The sequence below is a fragment of the Podarcis gaigeae genome, assembly GCF_964106915.1.
Source record: "Podarcis gaigeae genome assembly, chromosome: 3".
NCBI classification, from domain to species: domain Eukaryota; kingdom Metazoa; phylum Chordata; class Lepidosauria; order Squamata; family Lacertidae; genus Podarcis; species Podarcis gaigeae.
Window position 1 is genome coordinate 42,857,060 of NC_139680.1, and position 13,061 is coordinate 42,870,120.

Genomic DNA, 13,061 nt, shown 5'->3' on the forward strand with positions numbered 1-13,061 from the left:
CTCATTGAAAGAAAAACTATTCACAGAAAAGCCATTAAGTTACGAATTATGTTATGAATTTACATGACTCTAACTCCCTAGAGAAACACAATTCTAAACTTTTATACCCCGAATTTAGAAAACAAAAAGGGTTTCCATCATCTTCTGTATCCAGGTTCCTTGTACTGGAAATATTCTTCCCTTACACCCCAGAGTTATCCAACACAAAAATAGAGTGCTCATCCTGTAGCAAAAAATTTAGATTCCAGAGCATTTCAAAATTAAGCAACTACTTCTACCCTAAGGAAATTGCATAGGATACTAGATAGAAATAGCTATCAATGTTTATATTGGTTTATTATGGAATTCAGGGCCTTTTGAATGAAATTCTGGTGGTTGGTGAAAAGGAAGTGATAAGAAAGCATTGAACAGTAGGATGGAAACACAGGACTACCAACCAAAGCAGAAAAGGAACAATTTCAAAGCCCTTTTGCCTGCTTTCCAGAATTTTATCACACTTGCTGCCTTCACTCCTCCCGACCCCTGACACGCTGGGATCTGAAAGTCTTGCGTGCGCCCAGAGGTACTTAACTTTCCTTCTGTCAACATTAGAACTCATCCCACCCCCACCCCCATGCATTTTAGAAGTTGCCTAAAAGAGGAATGTGTGGCTAAATCCAAAACATTGGTGTCTGCAACGCAAACATCTTGTTTGTCCATTTTCCCGGCCCATTCTGTTTGCACTCTGTGCAGAGTCTTCTACTTTTTACATTTCAGGAGCAACTCTGTTGTCCTAGTATAGCAAATAACACAAAAACAGGTTCCTAAATCTCTGCAGTTCCAAAGGAGTGTATCAGACTCTGATCAGCACAAGAGAGTAAGTTTGTTTTAGCTAATTTCAAATACAGCTAAGCTCTCTTGGGACAACATTACCAGCTTTAAGTGTTCTTTTCTTCTTTTGCCTGAAAATGAAGTCGATGACCCAGCTTCTGATTCGGGGGTTCTTGGTTTGCAGTTATCATCCTCATCCTCTTCTTCATCTTCATCAAAACACCACTCTGGCAAAGGGGGAGGGGTCGGCGCCTCCACTCCATCGCCATATCGACAGAAGAGTTCTTTCAAATAATCACCTTTATAAATACCAGGTGGTCTGGCTTGGGCAAAAATAGCCACAGCTGCTTCAATGCTGCAACAAAGCAGAAATTGTCAGGGAATTATTTCAGCACGTTAAATGCTTCGTTTCTGCAACCCCAATCATTCTGATCCCCAACAAGGTATCACCATAGTTCACCATAAAATTTAATCAATATTCTGCTCAGGTTGAGTAAGCATATAATTAAGTATCCAGAAAGAGCCTCAAACACAAGAGTGCATTCCTTATGATGACAAAATGACATCCCCGCTGCAAAATGAAGAAAGAATGCAAGGAATCTTCCCAACTAAGCCTGACTGAAATGCCATAGCAAGGCTTGGTGCTGCCCACCCATTTCTGCAGGGTAGATTCAGAAAGTCTCCAAACCTATGACAAGCCACAGCCTACAGGACTGTAACTCAGAACCCTCTATGGTCCACAGGGCATACAAGTTATTGTAATGCTGAAACAGGAGTTCTTGTGGCCAAACCCTGGGGTCCTGGCAATACCTTACTGAGCCTATGAGAGTCCACAGACATATATTCACTGAAGATCAAGGCAATTCAGAGGACATTCCCCATAGAACAGCACATGGCGAAAGTGCATATTTTCAGTATCTTACTGATACGCCAAGAGAGCAAAAAACTGGCAAGAGGAACAATGGATACTAGCTACTTTCAACGTCTGCATCTTAGGCAAAATACCCAGTTTTCCTCAATACTGCACTTTCCCCCTGCAAATGCAGGAAATGACAAATAATAGGCATTTGGCAGCCCTATCATGTATTAAGAAACAGCCTGGTACTTTCATGGAGTAAAACTGCCTTGGGGGAGATCAAGCTGATTGCTAAAGGAGAGTCTGAAGTAGACTCCCACTGTTTAACTGGAGAGTTCTCCATCTGGACAACCTTTCTATAAACTAGCTCTAAAACTCATTTCAGAAGTCACTATGTATCTACAGCTTTTCTACTTCATATGCTGAAGGAATGATGTGGATGGACTACTCTACAAGGAACACATTTTTCCACCAGTAAATAATGTCTGCTAGCTTTAAAGAACAATGCAGCAAAGGGGACTTTTCTAATGGTAATGAATCCACTCTATATAATTGTCACATTAAGGAAATTCTCCTAATAGTCTCTCCCTGCTCCCCGTTTTTAGTAAACTGTATTTTAAATCTGCTGCATTAGCCCACAATGGTTTGCCTTTGGCAAGATGAACAAGTGTAATTACTAGTTAACTATTTGCCAGAGGAAAGCTATCTAACATGATGTGCTAAGACCTTTCCTCAAACACACACAACACACAAAAGTATATTCCTGGGATAATGTGCGTCCATAATGAGTTGTATCCAGCAAAGACACAATGAGTAGACCCAATAAAATGAATGGATTTAAGTTAGTATTGACTTATGTCTAGAGATTTCAAAGAGTATAACTTAGTTGGGAATACAACTCAATGTGCTGCTGATAATATCAACCTGCTGGTGGAATAATGTTGTTTGGGTTTTTGTCAGCACTTATTCCAGAAATATCTGGCTCACCTTTACTATTTAGAAAAGCTAAACTATTTTTCTGGTTATTGTTTCTCAAAGTACATTTAATACAGTATTGTGATTAAAAGTATATACCACATTTCATTTCAAGAAAAAATACCTAGGCAGTTCACAAAACAGTAATTAACTGGTTGTAAATATATTACTTACATTTCTATATATATTTACATCTGAGTAAACATATCAATTTATTCCAATTCATTTTAAACAGCCATTTTAAATAATCCGACCTCCTGATTTAAATGCTTCCATTTTATTTGTCTTGTTAGCTATTTAAGGTACAGCACCACTGCATGCATCTATTACATCTAAAAAGAGTATGTGCTTGAAGATGCTTTCAACACACAAAATCCCACAGCAAGGGTCAAGACAAACATCATCCTTTTAAACTTCAGAGCAAGCCATTTGGCAACAAAGTCAATGGGCAAAAAGAAGTGGGTCACAACCACCTTCAGGATTCATGAAGTAACAGAGAGGAAGAAGAGGAGCCTGCTGGATCAGGCCAATGGCCCCTCTAATCCAGCATCCTGTTATCATAATGGCCGATCAGATGCCTATGGGAAACCAGCAAGCAGGATTTGTGCCCACTCCTGTGTTTCCAGTAACTGGTATTCAGAAGCATTGCTGCCTCCAACAGTGGAGGGAGACCACAGCCATCATGGCTAGTAGCCTTTAATAGCCCTCTCCTCCATGAATTTGTCTAATCCTTTTTTAAAGCCATCCCACTTTGGAGCTATCACTGCCTCCTGTGGCAGAGAGTTCCACAGTTTTAACTATGCACTGAGTAAAGAAGTCTCTTTTCTTTTATCTGCCCTGAATTTCCCAACACGCAGCTCCAAGGATAGATACAAAAATGCAAAGTCTGTAACATACATTATCGCTAATCATTCAATAAGTGACACATTGTGGTATGCAGACTTGCCAAATCGATTTAGGAATAACAATTGCACAGTCAGATGGCGTATGAAGTTTACTGTCACTGGATTGGTTGGCAAAGTTTGTAAACACCAACATTCTTTGTTAAACTTATGCCCTATTCAGAGACTTTGTAAACTGTAAAGTATCCTGTAAAAGCATGGAAAGGATACATACATGCTTTTCAGAAATTAAATGCATGAGAACATTTACGTGATTTTGGACGAGTGAAATTATTCCTGCTCTTAATATTCTAGTGAAAGACCTCTCTTTTCCGCAAGACCTTGGGCTAAAAGCTCCTGTGTTAAAATAAAGGTATTTGTATGCATGTTTTTAGGGGGGAAGGACTGGATGTTGTTGCCAAGTGCAAAAGACCTGGTATTGTTAAGCTTTTTTATGTTTCTGGTTTAAAGGCACTATTATTAATGTGACACCTTAAAAACCTGTCAGTGCACAAATAATACTAGGACAACTTATGAGGACAGCCACAGAAAAACAATTTTCTGATAAACAGAAGAATCTTTTCACAGCTGCAAAACAAACATACCCAAGGGCTAAAAGATAAAGCTAGAAAATTAAAACTAGAAACATGGTATACATAAAATCCACTGAAACTTTTCATCAAAGGAAATCAACAGCAGACTAGGTAACTTTAAGCCCATAGAAGCCCATAGAAGCCCATAGAACAGAGTATCTTAAAAGAAGATACAATCCAATTCAACAAGATGTGTATATGAAAGATCACGATTCAAAGAGGAGCTAAAGGATGCAATGGTGTTTACAGGATCAAAATGTTTAAAAACTAAGGGTTGTATCCAATACCATGTGAGCAGCATTCTGCACACACACACACACAGTGGCACTATTCCTTCATCTCTTCTCCCCATGTGCCCCCTAAATTTGCTCCAAAGGGTTCCCAACCCCCAGTCTGCTGCATGAGCAAAAAAGAAGTGTTGGATGCAATCCTGAAACTGCCTGTTGCCTCAAGGGGCAATTGTATCAGTTTTTCACCTTCAGGCAAGGGGAAGAGATAGAGAATGAATTGTTTGTTTCCAATTTAATTAATATGGCTGGCAGTTTGTCAGTAGACACCAGACAGTTCTTCTTTCTGCTAGAACTACACCTTTGTGGGTGAGAAAAAGCTTGTTTGTATGTGTTTTGATCCAACTGGAAAGAGGGCCAAGGAGGAACACAAAAGGAGCAGCAGCAAAAGGAGCATAAAACCCAGCTGCCTGCATTCCTGGAGGGGAGCACAGTGGAGCAGCTCTGAAAACCATCCACCTGGATTTGAGCATTTCATTGCAGAAAAAAGGGGGGTATCAATATAATTCTTAAACAATTAAATAAAAAAAGGAAAATATGGTTCTTGTTATGATGCAAAACGGCCTCAGAAGTCATAATACTAGATTGAAATGCACATAAATTGTAGGTAATATTGCCATGTATCATTATCATGTAACCAAACCAGATCAAACTGGTTGTTAAAGTTGCACACACTCAGCTCACAAGGATTCCTCCAGAAGTCTTGCTAGGTGCCTACTGAATGCCAGTAGCAGCACTCTCGCATCTGCTGGTATTGCTTTATGACATAAAAGGGCCAAAATCTCACACTTACTTAGAAAACCTGTAACATCCAAGTTATTATCAGCGGGGACTTTGTAATCATATCAGCTCCTAATTTCAAGACACATTTTCCTGAAGGCAGAGGCAGGGGGAGGGTGGATAGGGTGGTAGTAGTAGTAGAAGTAATAATAATAATAATAATTTTATTATTTATACCATGCCCATCTGGCTGGGTTTCCCCAGACACTCTGGGCGGCTCCCAACAGAACACTAAAACAGAATAAAACTTCAAACATTAAAAACTTCCTTCTTCTTAAGTTGCAGTCAACTAACTCCTCCCTGGCAATACTACAATCTATCAGCTACTATTCCACATTTGCCACATTAATGAAAGAGATATTGGAAAACATCATCTAATATTATCATCAGCATTCCTGAAACTTGTATACTAAAAAGATAAGGGTGCTATAATAGATTAAGCTACAAATTACAGCAACCAGCCCACCCATAAAACAATGCAATGTTTACAGACAATCCATTTTTAAATTTTAAAAAAGTATAAAGTTACCTCCAGTCCAACTTCTCAACCAGAAAGGCACAGATAAGAAAACCAGTACGATTGAAACCATGTGTACAATGAACACCTAAAAAACAAAAATTAATTGCAGTTACAGAGACTATTTTAAAGCAACAATATTTCTTTTCTGACACAGTCAGCCCTCAAACAGGTTCTCCCTTCAGGGTGGGGTCAGTCGACTGCTACATTTCTCTCCCCCTGCCACATATCTGGAACAGCAACTCTGTGCTGGAAGAAATCAGAGCGGAAGCTAGATTAGGTAGGCTATAAATGCTTCCATGAGTAAACAAGCATTTCATTTCTTTATGTTCTACTTTCAGCCAGGGGCTGAAGGCAGAAGTGCAACCTATTACTCCTGAATGCAGTTCTCCCAAGAAGGATGGCTTTGAGCTTCCTTGATGCAAGAACCAGGCCCTACATTATTTTGAAGATGCTTTTCTTTCCTTCCCACCAAAGATGTCGATCTTTCATTTTTCAGGAAAAGTGAGAGAGAGAACTTTGAACTCTGCTCTCATTTGGTACAAGGCACTTGCCAAGGTCACAGTGTCCAATTCCAACCCATTAGGTCTTCCAAACTGTTTTACTCAAACTTCCTCAAATTACCCTGGCCACAGCAGCTATATCCAGCTACATCTTTCTTTGTCCTTTGCCATTCTCCTCCCTGTTCCACAAAGAGCACAAGCACCCACAGTAATGCTATGATCTGTAACTGGACACATTTTAAGCAGTATTTCTAACCACAGTTTTTCCATAATCCAACATTATTCTTCTGTTTCAAAATATTAGGCAAATAAATGTGCCTGAGCTAAAAGGAAGACTGCTTTTGCATATTACAGAATGTCAGTTTTTTTGTCTTCCTTTGAATTACCTCCATCAAAAGATTCCCATTCTTATAACATGAATTCTGATAAAATCTCATTACTAATACTCATCCATATCAGTAGCCTGCACAGAAGCAGCTTAATATCAATTACTGTACTGATTAACAGGTGCAAGTATTCCATTTCTCTGACACAAATATTTGTAGGAACCAAAGAAAGGACTATAAAGAATTTAGCGATCCAAAACCTGGCGGTGTGGGGAGGGGAAGGGAGATCACATCTCTTTACTTGCTATCAAACAAATAGACAAAGATTCTTCACTTAGTGTTACTGCCTAGAGTATCAGGGCAGGCAAAGAAGTAAAATATTCAATCAACAAATGATTATCTTATGGGATTCACAAGATGTAATGTCAGTCACCGGCTTAGATGGCTTTAAGTGGGCATCTGGAAAAGTCATAGAGTACAGATGGGGTTGAAAGATACTAGCTATGAGAAGTTAAACAGAACCTCATGGTTCAGAGACAATACACCTCTGAATACCAGTGACTGGGAGAAAGGCTTCATGTCCCATTTGAAGGCTTCTCATAGGCACATCTCATACATAGGTATGAGATGCTGAACGAGGGGAGCCCTTGGTCTGATACAACAGGACTCTCCCTATGTTTTAGGGAACCTTCAACAATAGCTTGCATTTTAAGACCACACTGCACTTTGTTATTAAAACAAAGGCCAACAATCAGCAATCAGCTACAAGAAAATTCCTGAAGTATTAGATTTATTACTTAAGTTATTGTATCTGCAGTATGGTTTTTTTAATACAAAACCCGCTTAAGAATATTATTCCTGTGGCAATATCTCCATCTAGTGGCCAATTTAAAAATATATTAAAACTACAAAGTTATTGATTATAACCAGCTCGTTTTTTTTAATCTTGAGTCTAAATTAAAATACAAGTGTCAGATTTAGATGTCTTTGTTTGTATTGGTTTTGTTATTCAAGACAATTACTAATTAAAGCAAATAGTTATGTCCTTTACAGTTCCTACTTAATTCTCAGTATTTCAGAAGTGAAAGATTTGCTGGCTTATTTCCGTTTTTTGCTTCATATTACTCAGGGCCCGTATGGTCTGACATTTACTTATCCAACTGTATTTCCTTTAATGTAAATACATTAATCCAGCTCTTCAGTTTCCCCTACTTCCACCAAGTCTCTCTATAAAGGCAAGCAAAAACTCAACTAGTTTAATTAATTCACCTCAGAAGGAAAGAACTAGATGGTTTCAGCAAGTACTTTTTAACAATGTTCCTTTTAAAATTAGACAGGCACCTATAATGATGTTTGGTCATCTGCTGAAAACATTTTTAGAGACTTAATTATTTCACCGTTGGTGCTTTGGTCCATCAGGGAAAAAGGCGGGGTATAATAAAATAAGGCCTAATGCATAGAACAAATGGAATAGTATCATGATGATATTTAAAATTCTCCAGCACTTCTCAATTATACTTGACTCTACCTGCAGAAGCATCACTTATTTTCCCTTAGCAATGTTTGCAGAAAACCTACCAGATGTGAAGTTTTTAATATGCTAATATTCAAGAAAAAGAAGTAAAAATATTAAGGCAAGATGTAACTTAATGTCAGCCTTGTGAACCATCTCAAAAATATGTCTTGATTTATGCAGCATAAAATAAACAATGTGAAGCACTATATGTTCCCTGTATCCTAACATCAAAAGTTTACAGCCCATCACTGAAAATTACATTTAAAACAAGTATCTGTCATGAACTGTTTTAGAACCAGGTAACAATACCCAGTTTCACTGCAAATTGCTTATCAAGGCCTTTCTGCACTATAACTGAATGTGCAGTTTTAGCCACTGTGTGCTGCAGAAATAAGTGCAATATCCCAACATGAACACATAATAGATATGAGCCCAATAAAGTACTTTGCTCTATGGGTAATTTTAAAAACATGCTTGTTGTATATTTCTGAATTTGTTTTTTGTGGGTTTTGTTTTGTTATATACTAACAGCAACCTACACCAATAACTAACAGAAGCACATACACCAATAAAACAAACAAACACACCCTTTTGAACAAACAGAAAGCTTCTAAGAAAACTGCTTTTCTTCCTCCAAGAAATGATGCTCCTATCAACCCCAACTTAATCTCTATAATAGAACTATGCAATGGATCACTTGTCTGCTCATCTGGGGAGAGTAACAACTACCACAAACAGGCATTTGGGTAGCAAACTTCTCCTTCTAACAGAGGAAAATGTACACACACTATAGCCCAGTTCTGTGTTTAAAACAGAACCATGCCACAGAGGCTACACACATGCCACCTCCCCATTTTAGATCATTAAGAAACCACTAATCATTTAAACACAAGAAGGCCGCCTTGTACCAGGTCAGATTATCTGTCCACTTGCTCAGTACCAATTTATCTGACAATCAGCAGTTCTAGAGTGCCTTAACACAAAGGTCCTTGGTGCTAATATCATAATGACATTATACAAATCTATGGTACAACCACACTTGGAATACTGCGTACAGTTGTAATCACCTCACCTACAAAAAGCATATTGTGGAGCTGCAAAGGCAGCCAAAATGATCAAGGGGGTGAGGAAAGATTACATCAGGTGGGACTTTATAGTTCAAGGAATGGCAAGTAAAAGGAGACATGGCAAAGATGTAGAAAAGCATGCATGGGGTGGGGAAAAGTGGGCAGAGAAAATTGTTCTTCCTCTTGCATAAGACTAAGAACACAGGAACATTCAATGAAGCCAAATGCTTAATGTTTCAGGACAGACAAAAGAAAGTACTTCTTCAAACAAAGCATAGTTAAATTGTGGAATTTACTCCCTCAAGGAACAGTGATAGCCACCAATTTGGATGCTTTTAAAAGGTGTTTAAGGACAAGGCTACTAGCCACAAGTGTTGTGTTCTACCTCCACTGTCTTAGACTGCATTTTCAATAGGCCTGCTCTGAGTAAAACTTAGCCGAATACCACCCACAGACGCCACAACTGAGAGCTGATAAGGACATTCTCTTTCCACTTCTGATCAATTCAGTGCTGCTGTCTCAAGTGGAAAGACTTAAAGAAGTGGATGGGCACTTGTAAGCTGTCTAATCCAACCTCCTGCTCAGTACAGAAAGCCAGAACTAGAGCATCTGCAACAGATGGCTGTTCAGCCTCCCCTTAAAGCTCCTACCTCTAGGAAATCGGTTCCACTGCTGGACTGATTTTGTTGTCGATATGTTTCTCCTAATGCTCAGTTGAAATGTGCCCTCCTACAGTTTGTGCCCCTACCCACTGAGACTGTATACACTTACATTTTCCTGTGAAGAACTTGGAATACTATGTAACAAATAATGTATTTCATTAATTTTACTCACGCCTCTGAAACTGGCAATTGGGGTGGGGGGTTAAAAATGAGCCTATGCTTTATGCCAGTGGTTCCCAATTAGCTAAGTACTGCAGACTTGGTGTTGAACCAAAGGTGGAGTGCTCCGAAAGCCCTGCTTATGCCATATAGGTAGTCAAGGTGACCCCATCCTTGATTGTTAGTAGCTGTAGCACTGAGCTCATACACAGCTCACTTTGATATCCACTAATTGGCCAGCCTGGATATAGTACAGTGGTACCTCAGGTTAAGAGCTGAATTTGTTCTGGAGGTCCGTTCTTAACCCAAGGTACCACTTTAGATAATGGGGCCTCCCGCTGCCACAGCGCGATTTCTGTTCTCATCCTGAAGCAAAGTTCTTAACCCGAGGTACTATTTCTGGGTTAGTGGAGTCTATAACCTGAAGTGTCTGTAACCTGAAGTGTCTGTAACCCGAGGTACCACTGTACTCTTATTTGTGGGCTTGGGAGGTTGGGCACAGAGCCCAGAAAGAGGAAACATCTGTAATGTTTGGGGTATCAGCCACCTATTTCCATGTGATGTATGCTACTCTGTTGCATAAAGAATGTATGTACGTTTGCTTGAGTGTGGAGTCCCACAGAAGACTTTGAGATGGGGCAAGGGGAAGTGGCCGGTTGCTGTTGCTAAGTCTATTCCTTTCTCTTTAATAAAATACTAGAACTGATCACTCTGGCGTTTTAGGCTTCTTCCTTGGTTCTTCTGCAAAATTTGAATGTCTGTGAGCCCTCCGGCTCTGCAGGTCACAACACCAAGCCATAGACCCCCTACTTTTGAAAATGTTGATATCACTATGGTCGTTTTTTATTATGTGAATGGTGCCATGAACCCCCTGGGTGGGTTCTGCAGACAACCACAAGTTTGGGACCACTGCTTTATACAATGCCTATGCTTTATAGAGACTACCAAGTAATGTAGCCAAGAGGGCTAAAACTACACTGTAGAAATTAATTAGGTAAACTTCAAAACTAGATATACCCAACTAGACATTCAGGCCTGTACATACATTACCAGTAATAACAACTATATTTTTCTCAAAGTGTGGGATTCACGCAAGTTTTACTCAGAGCAGACCCACTGAAATTAATGAGCATGATTGTTAGGCCCATTAATTTCAATAGGTTTACTCTGAGTAAAACATAGTTGACTAACACCTATTTTATTCTGTCCCAGTTGTGTGATGCTGGCCAAATTAATTTACTGCCTTTAAAGGAAGGTGGGTCTTTTACCTGGAACATAACATAGGTGTACTAAATAACTCGCCCACCCCACAAGTACTACTGACCACGCTACTACCACGGGAAATGCTCACTCCCAAATAGAACTGGTATATGGTGGGGAAAGGATTGGAAGGGTGTTGTGTGAAAAGAGAGATAAACAAGGCAGAAGAATGGCAAAAACAGAAATATTAAGCACGTACCTATAAGTTCTGTTGGGTTCTTATTACTAAAATGTTCACATATACGAATGAATGTTTCTGTGTTATCAGCTGTGGGGCATTCACCATGCCTGGCAAAACAAAACAGTCAAAGTTATAGAAACACTCCTCTTGTGTAAAAGCAAATACTCGTGAATTCAATCAACTTACCCTTTACACTGAAGTTTTATATATGTGATCCCATCCTTCTCTATATCGCTCCTGTCATAGAACCTAGTGGTGTTTGTCAAATCTATCAGCAGACCCATCTTAACCTGGAAATAATAAAACTAGTGTTTAAGGCACACACAGTTCTTCCCAGGACTAACTGCCCCCTCTCCCCGCCCCCACCGCCAAAAAAGAACTTATCAACCACTCCACACTGTCTCAACCCTTCTCCAACTCCTTAATGCTGCTGTTGATAAAAGTGCTTTTAGCAGTCTCCACCACCACAGCATATTGTGTGATAGAGAAGCTCATCCCAAAAACAGTCTCCTAAGTTTGTGCGCATATTGTTTTTTTTTTTTTACTTTTGCCTCAAAAGTTAGTTTATTTACCTTCTGTTTGTTATCTTCAGCATGCATATCCTCTGCACATCTAACATACCTTGCCTCACTCCTCTCAAACTAGCAATTCTTTTGGTTAAAAAATGTAGACATCCACTTTGAGTGTAGACAGTAGTAAAGTGGATTTATAGCCCCAGGCTACCAGGCAACAATAATAATAAAAAGGAGAGTACCAAGAAACAATTGCATAGCCAAATCTAAATGTGAATTTGAGGCTACGTATATGCCTGGCGTGCTCTGGTCCACGGGGTCATGAAGAGTCGGACACGAATAAACAAAACAAAAAAAAATTCCTTCCAGTAGCACCTTAAAGACCAACTAAGTCAGTTCTTGGTATGAGCTTTCGTGTGCATGCACACTTCTTCAGATACCAATATGCTATGGAAGCACGCTGGGCACTTTTCCTCTGATGTGCTGTTGCACATATGCTTACAGAGTTTATACAGTTAATGTATAATGTTTCACCAGTGCAAAAGGATAGTGATTCTGTAGAGAAAGTGGCTTATTTCTATCTGTACATCTTCCCTCCGCAATTGTGATTTCCCACTACCACTGTCCCCAAACAGCCATTATGTACAAAGGGAAGGGGGAATCAAATGTTTATGCAGTGAAGGAAACACTTCTTTGGTTTTATTCTTTACCTTAAGACTTTTCAAGTAGTTTGATAACATACTGGGGTGGAAACGATACTCTTCAGCAACTTGATCATCATATTTTGGTCCCAACATTGTCTTCAGGGGCAAAAACTTCCCTGTGTGGCAACAAAATAAAAAAATCTTACGTCTTACAGCACACCTATGGAGTCATATAAACATGTGCGACCGTAGGCCTGAATCTTTGTTAAAATGCTTTCATGAGAACTGTAGCGGAGTTCGCAAGATTTCGTTTCGGTTTAAAACCAAAACAAACCAAATTGAAACCCTGGCAGCACCGCCATATCCAGAACGATGAGTAAATGCTTTCATACACCTGTGGGACTCCCAAGTCCTACGTAAACAGGGAAGCGTGAACCTAATCTGTGTCTGGACGGGGAGCCCATGTAACCTGCGCACCTGCGCCTGTCCAGGAGAGACTGTGACAATTATCTCTTTGGACTGGAGGAGCGTG

The 13,061-nt window shown here is 39.6% G+C and overlaps 1 protein-coding gene and 1 long non-coding RNA gene across 4 annotated transcripts in view; one reads left to right on the plus strand and one right to left on the minus strand.

Annotated features, from left to right (window-relative positions):
• Nucleotides 1-13,061, plus strand: part of LOC310840838 — a 387,462-nt gene that overhangs the window by 216,951 nt on the left and 157,450 nt on the right. Inside the window, exon 2 of the long non-coding RNA XR_014562192.1 lies at nucleotides 10,243-10,376. This is a non-coding gene — a long non-coding RNA (uncharacterized lncRNA). The remainder of the gene's footprint in view (nucleotides 1-10,242; nucleotides 10,377-13,061) is intronic.
• The window catches only part of RNGTT (RNA guanylyltransferase and 5'-phosphatase), a 117,062-nt gene that overhangs the window by 100,885 nt on the left and 3,116 nt on the right, over nucleotides 1-13,061 (minus strand). For all 3 annotated transcript variants that reach the window (XM_083730394.1, XM_083730395.1, XM_083730393.1), the window contains exons 2-6: nucleotides 12,596-12,705; nucleotides 11,560-11,663; nucleotides 11,392-11,480; nucleotides 5,712-5,787; nucleotides 913-1,165 (exon numbers count right to left, since the gene is read on the minus strand). In XM_083730394.1, coding sequence (XP_083586520.1) covers nucleotides 913-1,165; nucleotides 5,712-5,787; nucleotides 11,392-11,480; nucleotides 11,560-11,663; nucleotides 12,596-12,682 — 609 coding nt within the window. In that variant the 5' untranslated portion in view covers nucleotides 12,683-12,705. The remainder of the gene's footprint in view (nucleotides 1-912; nucleotides 1,166-5,711; nucleotides 5,788-11,391; nucleotides 11,481-11,559; nucleotides 11,664-12,595; nucleotides 12,706-13,061) is intronic.